At 38.1% G+C, this 19,012-nt stretch overlaps 1 protein-coding gene across 2 annotated transcripts; it reads right to left on the reverse strand.

Annotated features, from left to right (window-relative positions):
• Window positions 1-2,390: 2,390 nt before the first annotated feature.
• On the reverse strand, window positions 2,391-16,674 carry rb1cc1 (RB1-inducible coiled-coil 1). Of its 2 annotated transcripts, XM_078263994.1 has the most exons (23): window positions 16,346-16,673; window positions 15,176-15,308; window positions 14,958-15,084; window positions 14,685-14,855; window positions 14,310-14,512; window positions 13,609-14,068; window positions 13,329-13,499; window positions 13,048-13,232; window positions 12,700-12,886; window positions 11,836-11,917; window positions 11,662-11,726; window positions 11,459-11,562; window positions 10,777-10,903; window positions 8,170-10,097; window positions 7,784-7,970; window positions 6,832-6,940; window positions 6,212-6,509; window positions 4,884-4,935; window positions 4,738-4,785; window positions 4,256-4,314; window positions 3,947-4,074; window positions 3,537-3,607; window positions 2,391-3,297 (listed from the first exon to the last, which is right to left on the reverse strand). In XM_078263994.1, exons 2-23 carry the CDS (start codon window positions 15,244-15,246, stop codon window positions 3,220-3,222), a joined length of 4,911 nt encoding a protein of 1,636 aa, XP_078120120.1. In that variant the 5' UTR covers window positions 15,247-15,308; window positions 16,346-16,673; the 3' UTR covers window positions 2,391-3,219. The 2 variants fall into 2 exon arrangements, with proteins under 2 accessions (XP_078120120.1, XP_078120121.1); XM_078263995.1 differs by lacking the exon at window positions 4,738-4,785 and having other exon boundaries at window positions 16,346-16,674.
• Window positions 16,675-19,012: the final 2,338 nt, after the last annotated feature.

Consider the following 19,012-nt stretch of genomic DNA (forward strand, 5'->3'; position numbering starts at 1 on the left):
ATTTCTCAGACATTTCATCACACATTTAATCTGCCCCTGTCTAAGATTTTCTACTGAACCTGTAGTCAAGGCAGAGAAGGGACAATAACGGATGAGATTATGAAGCATGTCTGTTAAAGCATGTCTGTTTGATCATCATTCTGTTTAGGTGAAGTTCTCTTTTTGGTCTCTTCAGTCCCTGACAGCAGATATATAACCTAATCTCTTTCCCTAACCCTTTTCTTAGGCATGAATAGGGTAGAAATGTGATGGCATTAAGTCGATTTACTCCTTGGTTTGCAGTTTTAGCCTTAATGCCTCTTGGCTCTTCTTCAACACACTCGTTCCATTTAGATTTCGAAAATATAAATGTTATGTTAAGGCTTTCCTATTTATTTTCATTTATCCATCATTTGAAGTTCATGCATATATTTACTCTACAAATAATGCTTGTTTATTTGCAGCGCCGTCTATCTCGTATAGTGTCAGAGATATTGGAAAATCAAATACAACTTGTGTATTATCTTCATATACAGAGAATATCTGTAACAAAGGGCAAGATCTGAGACTGTATGACATTCTTTTGTGAGTTGTCTCTGACATCGTTTTGATATTTCACATTTACTCATCTAAACCTTAATTTAGTGCCTCCAGCATGTGTTGACATGCAAAGAAAAGCCATTTTAATGTGTCTTTGGATTTCAGCTGATGGCATTTGAAAGCTGCATTAGTATACCTCTCCTTATACAATTAATGGAGTACATTTGTGATGAATTTATGCTTTTGTACACAAAAAAAGTTCAGGTTACCCTTTGAACTTTTTGTATGATAGTGTTAAATGAGATTCATTTGAATTAACTTGTGTAGGAAGAAATATTGTTAGTAAAGCCAATATTTTTTTTTCTTCTAATAAATAAGTTTATTCCAAGGATTCAACAGGCAGTGACATAATTTCACTATTACGTAAAAAACGTTTGTGCACAAGAAACATTAAGTCTTACAGTTCTCAGTACTATCAACTATATATGAGAAGTGCATATATACATCATTTGCTATTGTCTTGTCCATTAGAACAGGTTTTGCTGTTAGTACACCTTAACTCAAACTTAATATTGTCCCTGAAAATATATTTTTATCGAAAGGCTTTTTAAAATTTAATTTGGGTAATATGTTTCCATAAGTGTCTAGGTTATATATGGTATAACCTACATATAAGGTATATGTATGCATGTCATACATATGTAACACGTTTCTGACCTTTTCTGGCTTCCTATTTTCAGTCTGTATATGCTTTTTTTTCATATTTCCTTGAAGAGCAATTCATAATCTTTAGTTCTTTGCACAAGTGCTACATATTATTTATTATAAAACACTGAACAGAGAATTGTAACATTTTTGTTGTTACGTATCCTGTTTAATTAAATCATAAATTCAATTCAATAAATTGCTATGACTACAGCTTCCCAACAGTACAGTACTGAAGATAAGTAGTCAAGAAGTTTGACAGCAAGTCAAAGGCAGTTTTAATGGTGGAACTAGCTAGAGACTACACATGGCAATGTTAAATCCCATTCAGCCTGATGAGAGTGACTCCCAGCAGCACTGAGCTCAGTGGGGGGTTGTAAACATTTACACTAAGAGCCTGTCCAGTGCACATGGTTGGTGCTTGCCAGCCACCTCGGTATCGAATGTTGTGTTGCATATTTTGTCGTTCAGGCCTGTCCCGAAATTGTAGGAATCACACCATCAATTTATGAAGGAGCCATCCAAATGTGACAACAGGCTTATGCTAAATGGAGAAAATAGAGCTAAACATTGTTAAAACACCCCTAGACCCACATGGTAGAGAGTGCTCGGCAGAGAGCTGCTATGCTCCCCGCTGTGAACTGGGAAAGTGATGTTGGTGGGCTTCCTTCTCCATGAGGGCCGCATCGTTCTTGGGCCCCGATTTGAAGCCTTTTTGAAGTCTGTTTCCTGCAGCAGCGTGCCAACATTAATGTTTCCACAAAAGCAAAAATGCTAGATCAAATGAATGTACTACACTGTGCTATTCCACATTGACCTCCTGAATCCCAAATACTTTTTTTAAAGCATCATTAAACAGCTATTTATCATAAACATTCTAAAAGTCACTGTGTATTTTTTTTGTATTTTATTTCATAATAATAAGCTCTAATAAATTGGTTTCTCGTTAATACAGAAATCTCAGCAGGCGAGTGAGTCTTGGTGAAAATTAGCAAATGTCTGCTGGTGTGGTAAATTTATTTTTTGTCCATGAACTGGGAAAACCTTTTACCCCCTAATGATTAGGGTGATAAGGTAGATAACAGTGAAAAGCATCATTTCTTAGCATCACATATAATTTCCAAATAAGGAACAACAATAATTGACCATCATAAAAAACAGCAGAATATGTTCGGGATCAATCCTTTATTGTTTCAAAACTCTATCTTTTACAATACAGTCATTTATTGTTACATGTGTGAATGGATGGATAATGTACAATGTCTTCCGATAATGAAACACAGTCACAAAGTATTCCTTTCTACATATCAATATTCTATGATAGTGAGAAGTTTGTGCTGATATATTTACTTAGTTCTGACAGCTCAATTAACTTCCCTTATTAAATCAACAAAAGCATTGTTTTTGAAAGTGCATTTCAAGGATTGCAAAGACGACTGTTTCCATCAGTCAGCCATAATGTACATTTCAGTATTGACAGAGGGCCACACTGCTTTGTGAGTAACAAACAGCATTAACTACATTTCCAACTACAACATTTATCTGGATAAGTAAATCAAAGAAAATATATCAATATGCATGCCATGAACATTCCTCCATAAACATTTATAATAAAATGTATATTTTTATTCAATTATGTTGATAATGACACAGTATTTTCCACAAAAGGACAAATGCTGATAATGAGAACTAATATTTAACATCCAAATTTTGTTCAATTTTACACACAGGTCAAATGGCCTAATGCCACAGTGTATAGGGCAATGCCCTAATAAAGTTAATAGCATTTGGTCCACAATAACAAAACTGGGTTCAAAAGAAAACAAATGTGGTAGCAGGTGGGATATTGAACTGAAACTGAAAATAGCATGATGACTATCTTGAATTCTTTCTGTTTTTAAGGTCTTTCGATTTTCAAGTTAAGAATTATGATGTGACGTTTCTGTTCAAAAAATTAAGCAATATAAATATACATTTTAGCTCATTACTTGGCTATTATACTTTTCTGTTCCATGGAACAGCTTTCACTCTGTAGAACTTGGTTCCTAACGGAACTTTGAACCTGTTCTGGGCCTAGTGAAGGAAAAGAGATAAGGAAAGAACGACAGACGTGAATATAACAGCAATATAACATGTATAAGTCAACACATCAAAAAGATCAATCCAAACCAAACCCAGTGTGGAAAGTGTCACTAAAAATAAGATTTCCAGGACCACACGTTATTTATGTCAGCATATTGGTTCTTAAAAATTCATTAAAAACACAAATAAAAAAAATAAAACACTTTAGAACTTTTTGTCAAATTCAGTACCTTTTTTGCCTGGCAATATTCCTTCTCCATCACCTTTCCAAGTACCCACGGCCGTCTTGAGGTCCCTGATGCTAAATAAAAACAAATCGACTTGTTAAGCAAATACTCATTGAACCACAAATAAATGCGTGTGTGTGTGTGTGTGTGTGTGTGTGTGTGTGTGTGTGTGTGTGTGTGTGTGTGTGTAACATAAAGCTTAAAAAGATTATGTAAAAAAAATAAAGTATAAACCCGTTTTTTTGACAACACCTGTACCTACCGTATCATTGTTATAAATCCATTAATGCCTGACATATGAAATCTAATAAACAACTATCACTTACACGTTTATTTCATTAGTAAATTTAAAAAAACAAAATGTCAACACGACAGTTCTCATCATGTTCCCAAAACGATTGGGTGAAGCTGACCTGGTTTGAGGTCCAGTGCAGTGAGAGACTCTGAGTGGAGGAAGTAGAGGGTGGGGCCAACTGTGAACAGCACGTAGTTGTCATGTCTCTCATCCAGGATGATAAGAACCAAATCACCTACCTGGAAACTGAAGGGAATAAAAGAGAGACAAAGGAATGATGATACCGACTTCTGCAAACTTATAACACATTCATGTAATTATACAATAATGTGTATCCTTACACATTATTACATGTAATGATGATCAGAGTTTTAGCTTAAAACGGCTAAAAACAGCGAGGCCATGCGTTATTCTTTTATTCACTTACTCTCTGATGGCGATTTTGTCTGAATGCCGTGACGACACAGACGACATGCTTTGAGACATCTATAAAGAAAAGGATTAGGGCAACGTTACACACGTTACACTGAAGGGTTAACAATACTGGCTATAGGCGACTTCTAACATTTCTCTTATTGGACATTTGCTAGAAATAGGTTTGGTAATTAGTATTAGCACTTTTAGCCCCATTTCTGCATCATACTCTAATTTCAGTTTCACCCTCCTTTGTGAACCATGCAAAGTCAGAGCCGATAAAAAGAATTTGTTAAACCATAAAAGTATTAAACACTTATAGTAGTATATATGTTTTTGTTTTTGAGCATTTCACTAAAATGCAGCCCTCTACACAGTCTAATGACACTCTTCCCTAAGCTCCTCAGCCTCCTGGGTCAGGATTTTACTCTTTGATACTACTGCCACCTAGTGGAGCATGTGTTACATAGCTCATAGACATAATAAATAACTGACCAGTCTTTGACTGAGGCGCTTGTTTTCTTCTTCCTTCATGTGTAAAGTCTGAAACATATATCAGATCGATTAAACAGATAAGAGACATCCAGAAACATGGCGTCTTATGCTCTTGAATGCCGTGTGATAGAGATGTGTCTATTTACCCTCTCAAGTAGGAGTATCCGCTGTTTCTCCTCCGACATCAGGATGTTATCACTACAAGAAAGAAAACATAGATCATTGATAAATGTCCTCTGGGAAATGTCAGTAAAAATGCATGTATTATGTAGAAAATGAAAATTGATCAAATTAGGAAATTATTGTCAATTCTAATCGTGTAACGATTAAATAGTTCTAAATCTTTATAGTAATGAATGGAAAACTTACACTGTCTGATGCTAGCCTGCCTTCCTTCCTTTCACTGTCAACTGTCCTTTCTGTCCATCCAGTTGTGACTATTTTACACAATGGTCTTTTAAAATCCCTCTTCAATAACGCAAAGACCTCTTTCGAGTCTGTGACTGGCAACTAATTTCATGTCATAACAAAAGGCTCGATACTATAGATGCAGCCACTTTTAGGTCTACTGTAAGTTTGCTATGGGTATACTGTATTTAACAAATGTGCAGAGAAAATGAATTAACAAAATACAGCAATCTAAATAAGCTTATATCTTAATTATTACAATAAAAAGGTAATAGCTGGGACATGTGCAAGTGTCACAATGAAATGTATTAGTTTCTGTTTGGTCTTTATTGTTATCGTGCTGAAAATATATTCTTAACCTCTGAATGAACAAAGTGTGTACAGTAATATTTTCAATTAGTTTTCTCTGTTGGTAGGTCAAGCAAAATTACTTGAATTTTATTTTTTATACAGCTTTATGCAGTAACTTAAGAGAAAAATGAAAACCTGGTTCAGCAGAGCTACAATGCTGCTGAAGAAACCTGATTTCTGGACTGTGTATACAGTATTATGTAACAGATTTTTTAAGTAGTGTGCATACATGATAGACAAAAGGAACTGAGGAAGTACTGCAGTAAGAGCAACTCTTACTTAAACTCCAAATGAAACTAAAAATTAAATCTACATCATTTAATTTTCACAGTTGAACAGTAGGTTATTTTTAAAATCCTGACACACGTACACAGTAAGGAACAATTGTGTGCTTCTCCTCTACACAGACTGTCTTCTCAGCGAACTGTCAAAACTCTCTAACCTAAAAACACAACCTTTTTTGGCTTTAGCGTCACACATTACTTAAAGCATTAATCAGATTAAGGCAATGCATGGTTGCGTAACTCTCAGCGCTTTGTGGGTCTGTGTGTGTGTGTGTGTGTATGTGTATGTGTATGTGTATGTGTATGTGTATGTGTGTGTGTGTGTGTGTGTGTGTGTGTGTGTGTGTAAACTACACCAGGAGAGATCACAATCACTACAATATATCTCAAACTATCAACAAAACCAGGTTTATTGGGGAGAAGATGCTTACTGGACTGTCACCATGCTGGCTTCCACTGCTGAATCAACCTGTTCGTCATCTCGAATGGCTGCCACAGAGACCAGTCTATCGGTTTCAGCCATGGGGTCAGAGGAAAAAGGCCCAGCAACAGGCAGAGCTCTAGCTGCAGCTCCTGCTCCAGCTTCTGTGATCTCCTGAGCTGAGGGGTTAGGAGCGAAGAAGGCAGAGGAGACCAGTGCAGTGCTGCGCAGGCGGTTAAGCTCTTCTTCCAAGTGTTTCTTCTCCTGCATGACACTAGCTCGGTCCTCGGAGAGTGTCTCTATCAGAGCTGCAATAAGGTTAAAATAAATAAGAAACACCGACAGGCACAATATGCCAGCTATAACATAAAACCTCAACGAATGGCTGTTCTTAAAATATGGCAGTAAATAGTAGAGACCATTTATTGGGTATACTATTAACAAGATTACATTTCCATCTTGTGTTCTGTCCACACCTTTTTTATTTAACAAAAGAATTATGTTTTTTGAAATATGAGCAGCATGTTTAAAAACACAATTTGCACCACAGGCTTCTTTCATTAGATATTTAAAAAAAAAAAAAAAAAAGATTGCCCTCTTCTCAAAGCGCTCAGTATTTACAGCACTCACCTTTGTCCTTCTCCTGTTGTTGTGTAACTTTCCGCAACTTCTCTGTGAGCTCATTGATGATCTGCTCCTTCTTCAGCTTCTCTCGGGTTAGAACAGTGTTGAAATTTGTCTAGAGAAATAAAAAAACAATCATTTAGCCACTTTGGTCACAACAGGGAATGTATACCCAAGAACTAATGAGTTAATAGGATGCCTCTTAATTGCTCAGTTCTAACAATGCAGCTCAGCCTGCAGCCTTGGGAGTTTGGACAGAATTTTTATTAATCTGTTTTGATTTTTTTGTATTGTTCCATGTCTGATTCCTTCATCATGTATTATACCCACTAACAAAAAACACAAATGAAGTGAAGCTTAATTATGTAATATTTTGTGCAAAACAAAAGTCTTATTAGCTTAAACTATGCAGGGTGGTGTAACAGGGAGAGGTCCAATATCTCCATAACAGAGATTCAGAGAAATCTTTGTATTCAATAAGTGACCAAATACAACACTTTGCTGAATAGCAGCAAGTGAGCAATTTCTGAAGAGTAAATACAATCTTTCTGCTGCCCCTTGGGGATCTTTTGGTGTAAAGAGATCAGACAGACCACGATTTGTGCCAGTTAAATGAATGGAAGATTGATCTGTTGAAGTGTAAGGCTAAACTTAAAATTGAATGCAAGTGCCTGACAGTGACACTGTCAATAACTATTGAAAATACACAAAGTAGGCTGCTATACTGGATTGTATTACTATGTAAATCTTCGCTCTGTGCGATATTGACTAGTGGGTGCTTAAATGTAGTTAAGAAAGCATTCACACGGCATGCACTCAGTTTCAAGCAGTCTACATATTAACCGTTTTCCATTATTAGGAACAATACATCATCAATAATGGCAAATGTTTATTTACCACTTCACTTCAACATCAGGAGACAGAACCTTTCCCCGCTATTTACAGCCTAAATACAAACCTGCTGCTCTGCGATTAGTGATGTCTTGAGGTTCTGCATCTCCTCGTTCTTCTTCTTCTCCAGGAGGTCCATCTGGGACTGCAGGGAGGCCCTCTCCTGCTGCAGCCGCTCTTGTAGTGCAGAGTCTAAAGACAGAGGCGCTCCTGCATCTGCACGCCCCTCTGCATGCAGGGACAACCCTTCATCACTGAAAGGCACACAATAAAGTGTGATTCGGACAAAGGAATTACGTGAACATACAAGCACACACAAAGACAACAGTTCATTCTCAATTAACAGTACAGTCAATTTTTATTTGAGTGTGTCATTTTAAATGTAAACAGAATATATACAAAACATCAACTACAGTCTACTACATATGTCTGCCATTGTGAGGAAACATTTACCTTTTTGAGGATGGTCTCTCATGAAGCTCATTCTCAAGTTGTCTAATTTTGTCTAACAGTCTCTTCTCCATGTCCTCCTTCTGCTGCTCCAACTCTTTAAAGGCATCTGGTGATGCAACCTTAGAGGTCTCTTCTTTTTCTAAATCTTTCTCGATTGCTTGTCTGTCCTGCTCTATTTTTTTGGAGAGCAGGTCATTTTCGGCCTGCAAATTGCTAATAACAGTCCTCAACTCCTGCTCCAGTTCCTGGAAGCTCCTCAACTGCTTTTCTTTTTCTTCACTTAGAGCAGCTGCTTGCCGGTCCATTTCCTGCTCAAGTTTCTGTTGCTGCTCAGCATGGTTATTCTCAGCATCCTGGGCTTTCCGCTGCAGGCTGGAGAGCTCGTTGCGCAACAAAATAGTCTCTTCCTCGTGTCTGTCCACCAGCTCTGAGATACAGTGGTCCTTCTCAATCCTCATGAGAGTCCTCAGCTCTGCTAGGCCCACTTCATACTCCTCATTTTTTACATCAAGCTGTTTTTTGATATCTGCCAGCTCTTCATTAAGGACTTTGGTCGCTGCCTCCACCTGGGACTTCACAGTCTCTGCCTGCTGCATCTTGGCATCCTCAAATAAGAGCCTCACCTCTTCTGTCTCTGACTCTTTGAGGGCTAGCTCCACCTCTACTTTGCAGCGGAGTTCTGCTAGCTCAGTAATACGAGCCTCCAAGTCCTTAATTTGGTTGTCCTTTTCTTTAAGTGCAGTGGCATAGTGATCAGCTGCCTCACTTAACTTTGCACTATTTTCATGAGCCAGATGTTCCAGAGCCTCCTGGTTTACCTTGGTAAGGGTCTCTAGTTCTGCCTTGTGTTCCTGCTTTATTTTGTCCTCCATCTCCTTTAAGTGGGACTGCTCAACAACTTCCAGCTCCTGCCGGATCTTCTGTTGGCTCTGTTCGATCTCAAAGTACAGATTCTCAAGCTGACTGGTCAGAGAGCCTCTTGAAGCTGAGAGCATCTTGATCTCTTCGGTTTGATCACTCATCATTTGCTCCAGGTTTTTGATCCTATCCTTCTGGTTGCTCTCTACTTCAACCCATCGCTCTTTGTCATTCTCAAACTGAGTAAGTTCTTTCTCTTTGCGCTCCATGAGCCCCTCCAGCTCCAGCATTGCGTGCTGGACATCTCTGACAATATTCTGGTTTACTTGGTTTTCCTCTGTTAGTGTCTGAACCTGCTTCTCAAGCTCTTGACGAAGGGAGAGAAGCTCACTTTGATGCTGCTCCTTCAGTTCCAGTTCGTGGGTCTGGCAGATGTTGTCCACAATGTTTCGCACCTCTGTAGTCATATTCCTCAAAACAAAGCCAAAGTCTTGTTGTTCTTTTAATACCAGGCCTCTCAAATGATAGAGGTCCTCCTTTACACTTCTGAAGTTTGAATGGGACTCCTCTGCAGCAGATCGGTACTTGTCAATAACTTGTTTGAGAAAAGTGATCCTTGAGTTCTCCCTCTCTAGTATTGTGGTATCCTGCATGCGCTTGTTGTCAATAGCGTTGATGACTGAAGAGTACAGCGACTCCACCATCATTTCAGGGCTAATAGGGTCACTGATGGGGTTCGGAGAGGTCATGTTCTCTTCAATCACAAACTCGTTGACAGCCGACATGAAGTCAGATTCAGGGCTCTCTGCTAGAGAATCCAAGTCAAGGGAGCCCTGCTGCAGGATGGGATCCATGTTTGGGTGGCCAATGGTTTCAAAGTCAAATGTTTGTGCATCTATGCTGTCTGGGGACAAGTCCTCTAGAGGAGCTGGGACGGGAACATGTAGGGGCTGGCAGCTGGGTCCCTGAAGGTTAAGAGAGGAAGGGGTTTTGGAGGACCTCGGTGTTGTGGTCCCCGGTATGCTTCCTGACTGTGGGGTAAACACGGTTGATCTCTGACTAAAGGATATCTGCAAAGACAAAACAGATGAAGGGAGAGGGAGAGAAAGGAAAATCTTACTTCATAAATAAATGAGAAAAGCAAAAATCACGATATGTATAACAACCATAGACTGTAAATTAGTGGACAGAGCATGTGTGACGTCACCCATTGGTTTGTGGAGATCTGCTATGAGTCGTCGAGTTTGCCGTTACGGGCGCAGCCATCCTGGTTGCGGATGTGACGATTTTAGACGAGAGGGAGGAGTGAGGGAGGAGCTGCTTACACTCTACGTTACGTTACACACTTTCACTGGCAATCACATCATAGCCACGCCCTAAAACACCCCCTGCTTTATCGTCAATTTTAAAATCAACGAGCCCATAATTAAAAAAATTAACATAATTCTGTGTTGCAGAAGACTTAAAACTAGCGATTGAGACCATAAACACATTATGAAAATGTTTACTGAGGTCATAAATCAAGTGAGAAGTGGGTCACTTTCTCATAGACTTCTACAGAAACCGACCTCCTTTTGCAACCACACGTGTCGCCCCCTGCTGGAATTCAGATAGAATGCAGGTTTAGGGCACTTCCGCATTTGCAGCACAACCGGCTGCCTTGTCCATTAATATACAGTCTATGATAACAACCATTTATTTTTATTTTTTTAAAGTGACAAGCCTATCTAAGTATCATTATGTCATTACCCTTTGTTCACTTAGCAGGTCAGTAATAGTTTGAGACATCTCATCCACACTCTGTGCCGCTTGGACCAGCTGGTGAAGTGTCTCTACGTGGCGATTTAAGGGCTCGAAGTCACACATTGTGGGAACCCTGCAGGAAAAAAATTATATTAGGAATATAATTAGGGACAGAATGTTGTTAAAACTACATTGAGATTTTCTTTTAGTACTGACAGTCTATGGCAGAGGTCGGAGAGTTAGTGCTATAATGGCTGGGATTCAGGCTAATTTCCACATCACAAGATTAGGCTCCAGAACAATAAAAAAAGAACTGTCATTTAGAGCTTTAACATCAACTCAAAAAGCAGCCTGTATAGCTCCTGTATCTTATGTAATTCTGTGCACCCCAGCCCTTCCTCACCCAACTTACCCCAGTGCTATTGGATTACTTGAGACATTTGATAACACAATTAAAAGTCTTACAAGTTGTTGTCTGTCCTATTAATTGTCAAAGCATATTTGATTTTTCTACCAAAAAAAACATTAATTTGCATTAATGGACTCCAACCAAATTAATCTAATTTAGAAATGGACACTTCCAAATGTATGTTTTCCATGGCCATATCTTAGCATAGTTCTGGCAGTGTAACATAAACTGACAAGGTGATATCTAAAGTCATTTCAATAACTGAGGACAGTGACTTACATAAGGAAAGGCTGCACCTCTACAGGACAACAAGACTTCAAGTACTGCAGGTCAAAAAGTGAGATGTCGGGAAGTTCGTCGTCAAACCTTCTGGGCTTTCGTGTCTATAAACAATAATAAGCAGAGCACAAGAAGAGACCCCTTAAATACAGTGGAAACAATATTTATGAACATGGTCAAAATGCTCTTAAATTGTAACTTACACAAAAGGATGTTGGAGGCCATGAATCGAGTCCTCTAAACAAACGATTTCTGAGGAAAGACTTCCCTGAAAGGAAATAAATAAACAGATTACAACTTTGACCTTGGTTGGAATATATGTGCTTCACAGTGACAACTCAAATGTAGTCAGCTGAGAGTTTACAAAAGACACTTACTAAAGAGTTTCCCAAAGGATTCCCTTTTGAACTTCTCTGCCTCGTACAGTCGTTTCCCATCCTTCACAAGTGCATAAGCCCACTGAAAAGATTGATATTAAAGATTTTACAACAAAGTAATAATCGTGTTTCTGACTATGTCAACCTACAGAACATGGTGGCACTCCTTAGCATGAATTTTAATGTTACTGAGCTGCTATAAATGCCAAAAAGGAGATCATTTAGTTTCATTACTGTTCAAAACTGTACAATCAATGTCTTGTTATGAAACGTCTGGCTCTCAGGAGAAAAACTCATTAAGACAGTGTTTTAAAAAAAATAGAAAGGGAAAGCAAAGACAAGCAAAAGGAGTGGCTTCCTGATGCATCAACTACAGTGAAAAACTGTCAGCTCAATAAAAGAGTAGACAAATATAAGCAAAATCAATTACATTATTGGCTTTTAACTATTTCCCACTCTTACTGTACATTTAGACAAAGCAATACAAAGTCTGGAAAAAATATAGGACCACAATGCCAGTTTATTTTGCAAGCTCAGGTGCCTATTTTCATATTTTGTTAAGTTCAGCACTTCAGGAATTTTAGATGTTACAGAGTAAAACCACTGAAAAGCAAGCATTCCCTCCCAAACATAAAACATAAACAAAGTGAATGTAATTGTCAAGTACAACATCATAGGCCTGTTCTCTCTTCATTGTAGAGGCAAAGACAGAAAACAACTGCCATTAGAGCTAAATATGTCAATAATGTGCTCAGCGCTAAACACGCCTGAAAGCTACAGATTTAGTTAGGCAAAGACCTCACCTCTTTGAATCACTATGTCTGAAAGCATGATTACTGTCAAATAATGGCATTTAGCACTGACCTCTCTGTAGTGGCGCATAAACATTTTTCTCCTGACGACTTCCACCACCGCCAAGCAGTACATCTGAGGGACAGTACTGAGGGCCTCCACCACCCTCACTCTTTCTATTAGCTCCGTCAGAAGTCTGAGTAGAGCCTGAAGCTTCTCCCCATCCTGGTCTGCATGAAGCATCACGTAGCAGCACCATCTAATGCAAAATCATTAGCACCGTTAAAGTTGCAAACGTGATTCTCTTGACTTTGGCATTTTAAAATTAGTAAGTCAATAGAACAAGCCCATAGCACTATGAAAAAAGCAGTGACTTATGACTTATGAACATATTGGGAAAGAAGTGGGTTTCAGTTTTACTTGAGTCGGACTTGAAGGTTGTTTGCAAGTTCTTGTTTGGCAGTTGTGCACTTCTTTTTGATGTCTAGCAGCTTCCTGTGGTTGTTCAGCATGATCATCAGCTGGTTGGTGTGACTTAGACACAAGTCAGGCAGAACAGATGTATCCTTCAGGTTTTCAGCCCGCTTCTGATTGGCCAAAAATCCCTGCAAGAGGTCAAATGCAGGCACAAGTCATTAACATTTTTTTTTAAAAAAGCTGGCGAAAGTTATTTCATAGTGTTTATCCCTTACTTTACGTACCTGAGCAAGTTCTTTCTGTTCATTCACCAACTTCTTACAGCTTGCAATCATTTGGTCGAGAGCATACAACCTGTCCTCAAGCCCCTTGATGGCTTTCATGTTTTGATTATCTAGCTTGGCAATTGTGTCACGACAATCTGTCAGGAAGGGCTGAATAATCCGAGGGTCAAGCTGAAAGAAAAAACATTTCAGTAAAGACTCATGATATTTTCCAACACAATTTATGACTACATATTTAGAACACTATTTTGACATGTCTATTTATACATCTGTGACTCACCCTATTGATGGAGTCAAAGCATTTTCTCACAACCGATTCCACATCATTGGGTCTGTCTTGCACGTTGATCCAGTCTAATAGTGTGACATTGAAGCAGGTTGGGTTGGCAAACTCTGGAGCACCATCATCATCGTCGTCATCATCATCATCATCATCATCATCATCATCATCATCTAATAATGCAGCTCTCAGTCCACCACTATCAGTCATTTCATTTGTTTCCTGGTCTTCAGTTGGCTCACATGCGGCCGTCCCCGGGGCAGAGAAGGATGCTGATGACTTGGAGGGCCTCTGTGCATCCGTAGCATGGCGCACAGAGTCAGTGGATTTTTCTTCTTCCGTCTCATCTGAATCCTTTCCTTGGGTTGAGCTGGACTTCTCCATGCTCTCTTTGTAACTGTGTCTTGTTAAACATTCCAGCAAAGGTATCCTCGCCATTACAGAAACTGATGTCCCTAACCTGCAATCATAACAAAATGTGCATGAGGACATCCAGTTAATCAGGCACATTTCCTTTTAGCAGAAATATATTACAATTTTGATTTATTTGCTGTTATTTCAGTTGTTTAATTGAGCTAAGATTATGATTAAATAATTCTAAATAGTTCCCATGTCGACGAAGGCAATATGCAGATAGTAATTACTAATAAGCATACAGAACTTTGTATAAAATAGCAGGGTTTTTTTGTGCCAATACTTACTTTGTTAGTTTCACCTTAATTTCTTCCAAGTCACGCTGATAAGTTGTGTATGAAGTGTCAAATTTCCCGAGCAACTTCTGATAAGACAGAGTGCAGTCGTCCAGATTAGCCATAATGGCAGCCCAGCCTTGGTGTTGAAGGTGTTCATCATGAACCAATCGTTCACAAAAACTGCAAAGTTTCTTGGCAACTTCAAACATTTCCTGGAGAAGTAAAAACAAAGTGAAGACAAGTTAGGATCATTCCATAGTTAATGGATTAGATACAATGGTTTTCTGTGTTCATCTCACAAAAGGTAGTGCACATGACAGGAAAACATTCCAAAGCAATGAAAGGCAGCTTAAAAAAAAAAAAAGATTAAAAAAAGATAACTACCAGAGCAAGTTGTGTTCTTGAGGCAACAGTGTGAAAGACAGCTGGCATCAGTAGAGATTCCTCCACCTTAACCTGAATCTCACTCTCAATCGAGAAGGTTGTTTTGGGGATCGTTGGATCCCGGTCACACAAGATCATCTCTTTGTTGAACAGGAATATGGGGTTGGTTTCCTATAGATAAACAGTAAAACATTAGTAATACGGACATCACATATGCAATCTGTGTACCTTTAAGACAAATAAAACACACACTATCAAATTGTAGAAACTTACAGTGCCAGCACTGTAGCTGCAAACACGCCTCTCTGCAGCCATACATTCCCCTCCATTGACAACAAGGACTTGATGTTGAATTGCAATCTTATATTTGGCTTGGATGGCATGTTTAAGCTCCAGTACACTGAGACAAAGGAAGAATTTATTTAGATCACAACAGCCAACAATATTGACCACTATTTTGAACTAATATGGGTAAAATGCCAGTTTCTTACGTTTGGACAGCAAGATCAGTGTCAAATGTCAATGTGCTGCCATTGTTGACCTGGAACACATACAACTTCATGTTGACTCTCCCAGAGTTCTTCGCATTTGCCTGTCTTGATCATTTAGTCATTCAAGGCCACCCTGCGGAGGGGGAAAAAAAACACTAACATGAACATGAAATAGTTGATCATCTCTGTTTTTACATTAGATTACATTTTTCTTATTATCATTAAATTACTTTGGGTGAGAGGTGATGCTGCCATTTGTTAAACCTCAACGCCATAAAGCTTCTTGGTTATACCTATGTTGTATGTATATGTATGCATACTTATATGTAAGGACATAGTCTGGTTCTTTAGATGATTTACAACATAATCTTTAACAAAAGGCCAACATGTCATCACCTTCCACCCAAACATGTGAGACCCTTGCAATTTCGTATCTACCGAATAATACCTTAGTAACGTTTGCTGAGGCACCATTTCCTTGGCTACTGGACACTACCGAGTTTTTAATATGTGAGAAGTCACCTGATATGTTGGTCTGATGTAAGACAAAGACCAACTTTGAACTAACGTTACCTGAAAGAGTAGATAGCTCACATTTGTGGATGTTTATCTGGAGAGCCAGAAGGCTGCACTGATAAAATGTCAAGTTAAAGATAGCAAAGCAGAGTTAGTGCCAACTAACCACTAACTGTTCACCATTGACGTTGACCAGCTAAATTGCTATCCCAGACTATGACAATGTTGTTAGCTGACTGCCGCCGTTAATGACTGTTTGCACGTCTGCAGGCCTCGTATCATTCAGGATTAGCTACCCGATGACAAATGTTATGATTAACGTTACTGTTTATAGGGCTGAGAACACCGATACTTAGACGTTGCTATTAACCCCAATGCCTCCAGTTAGTCATGGGTACAGTGCCAGAGAACAGGCTACCAGCAGCTGCTAGCAAGCTAGCTGGTCAATAACAACCCGCTGACTGCGTTAACTGGCTATTAGCTAACACAGCTGTCAGGCTACCGCAGGATAGCTAACGTTATTTCTAACGTCGATGGATTTGGCAAATGTAATAAGATTAGTAAAAACAGCCAACATCACCTGCTAAGACTTATATTGGTATAAGGAGGAGATTCCACATTGAATTAATTTAATAAATGATTTGTTGGCCTTACCTCACTTTGCTCGCATCTCCCTGTTCTTGGTCTCGCTAACAAGCTAACATCCAAGCTAGCTAGCTAACCTGTTTTTGCTTAGCATTCATAGAGCTAGCTTCGCAAGCCACTTAGCTAACGTTAGCTAGACTAAACTAGACTACAATAACTGACCACCATGGTTGGTTGCACAGATTAACCATATTTGTGTAAAAGAAATGTCTAATTTGGCAAACTGCAGCCGAGATGGTGTAACACCACAAAACACCAGTTGTTTACTTCAGGTAGCTAGCTAACTTCGCTAACACCCGCTCAGTAGCTCTGTCTGTTTTGTTGTTGTCATCTGCTGATGTGCGGTAAAGAAACGATCCGTTCAATAGCGATCCAACTGAAAGCCATCAGTTTTGCAAACCAGGCTAACATAAAACTTTTATTTTTTAAAGTTAAATGATGAACCTTTTATCCTGACATAATTAAAATGTTTCATGATTTCAGTAGGCTAGCTACATCAAAGATACAAACTATACTAATAATTTTAGATTTGAATACAGGTTAAATTGTTCTAACAATACTTATAAGTTTTACTTTTCTGCTTCATTTTCAAAGTTGTTTGAGTCCTTTTTTATAGAAAAAAAAAGTAAAACTCTCTCTTAAATGTAAATATTTTCTAGTTTCTTCACTCCTCAGTGATAGTAAACTGAATATCTTTGAGTTGTGGACAAAACAGGACATTTGAGGATGTCATATTGGGCTTTGGAAAACACAGATTCAATATTTTATGGCATTTTATAGACCAAACAAATAATTGATTAATCAAGGAAATAATCGACAGATTAATCGATTATAAAAATAATCATTAGTTGCAGCCCTACTATTTAAACATCAGTTGATGTGGATATGTATTTTATTTTATTTGTGTTGCATACATGAACCTATGGGATAAATAAAGTAAAACATAAAAAAATGTGCATCTCAGAGAACAGGTTCAAAATATTCAGCTCTTACAACAGTGTTCTAATTTCTCATCAGTATGTGTTCGTCACTGTACTTTTCCAGGTGTATTCTGGGAAAATAACAGAAAAAACGATGTCAAGTATTTTGCTGCAACATGAGAAGGGGTGTGGTTAATGTAAGGCTGCAGTCTGTGCATGATCCTATTTTGCTGCAAAGAGGAGGTAGTTTAGGGGTTGTCGCTTGCTCTAGAGGTAGGCTATTTTATTCAATTGAAACTTTTTAGTGTCTTATATATTCTAAATAGTGCATAATTGCTGTGGTTTAAGACACAAAAGCCGAAGACAAGGAATAGGCTTTTAATTCTATACATATAAATAAAAAATCCCATGCAAAAGCTACAGCAACTGATTTTCACTTTCTTTGGTTAATCTGAAAAACCACAGAAGAAGGGACATTAATGCAACCAAAATATCTGTCATCTAGCCAAACTAACAATCAATACAGGTTTATTGCTGTCATTCATCTCATTTTTGCATCCCAACTTGAATGCTTTTTAGAAAGTCCAAATACCAATAGATACATTCCCAAGTCTCCAAATGTCTTAAAGTCATAAATGAAAGCAAATCATTCATGTTATTATTCCACAATATCTACTCTGCTGAATTTAATGTGTACTTGTGGGGAATGATGAGGTCAGAGCCTTATCCCAAATGTAATATCTGCACATTATGTACATCATGTATTAAAATGAGCAAATCTATCCCACATGAGTTGGATGATTAAAAGTATGCCAAGCTCCACCATAACTGTCAATAATGTACAGTGTGACTTTATAACCTCGTACTGAGAGAGTATGGTTTGTGTTTGACAAACTCTAAAACAAAACTCATATCAAACTGCACAATCATTTCTGTCATAAATTTGTTGATTCATTAATTGTCATTTAGGTGAACGGACTCTTTAATCCTTATAATGTTTTATAATATAAACCCCCCCTAGAGGTCACTGTAGCGCAATCATTTATTTCACCCAAATACATCAAATGAAACAAATGTTTCCTTTTTCTTCTCTTCTTATTACTTTTTACACTATCATATATTTTTTTCAGCCAAAAGTCTAAAATGTGTTACCTATGGTGACCTCTTGGACAGTAGCCTACATGAAATCACTGTACAAGAGGTTGCCATAAAAATATCCACTCTCCTGTTTTAAGAGTGTAAGAGTGTAAATAGAAAGCAGTTCTTTAACCAGAGGATCAGGGTTCAAATCGTTGCCATTGTGCTGTTCTCTAACACTACTATTGAGTTGTGCAAATGAAGAAATAATTTGCATATGGGAATGATTTAACCTTCACAAACTGAGCTTGTACATTTGATGGAGGTGACAAAACATGAACATGACGATGAGGTATTTTTTTTACACCAAATAATGAGATATTTCATATATTACACTGTAAGTGGGCTATGAATAAATATATATTCTTTTGGTTACCAAAAAGTTATACCTAGACAAATACATGTACAGTATGTTATCAGTGTTGTACAGAGGTTTGACTCTCTTTTAGACGTCTTCAAACTGTTATAAAACTCCACTAACATGAATCCAAACCCCAAACAGAAGTAATGAATCATTTTCTGAAACAAGCTTAAAATCATGTTTATAAGCAATTCTTCTAAATGAGCAGAATCCAAAACATATCAAGGTAATAGGTATGTTTTTTTGGGGGTTTTTTTA

Source organism: Sander vitreus, chromosome 12, assembly GCF_031162955.1.
Source record: "Sander vitreus isolate 19-12246 chromosome 12, sanVit1, whole genome shotgun sequence".
Taxonomy (NCBI): Eukaryota; Metazoa; Chordata; class Actinopteri; order Perciformes; family Percidae; genus Sander; species Sander vitreus.

Excerpts from the sequence above, each read along its gene's own strand:
- rb1cc1 (XM_078263994.1), bottom strand. The coding sequence starts at position 15,246 with ATGAAGTTGTATGTGTTCCAGGTCAACAATGGCAGCACATTGACATTT. Across the intron at positions 12,887-13,047 it reads AACCTTCAAGTCCGACTCAA|ATGGTGCTGCTACGTGATGC; the intron begins GTAAAACTGAAA and ends ATTTTGCATTAG. Across the intron at positions 4,936-6,211 it reads GCCAGCATGGTGACAGTCCA|TGATAACATCCTGATGTCGG; the intron begins GTAAGCATCTTC and ends TCTTTCTTGTAG.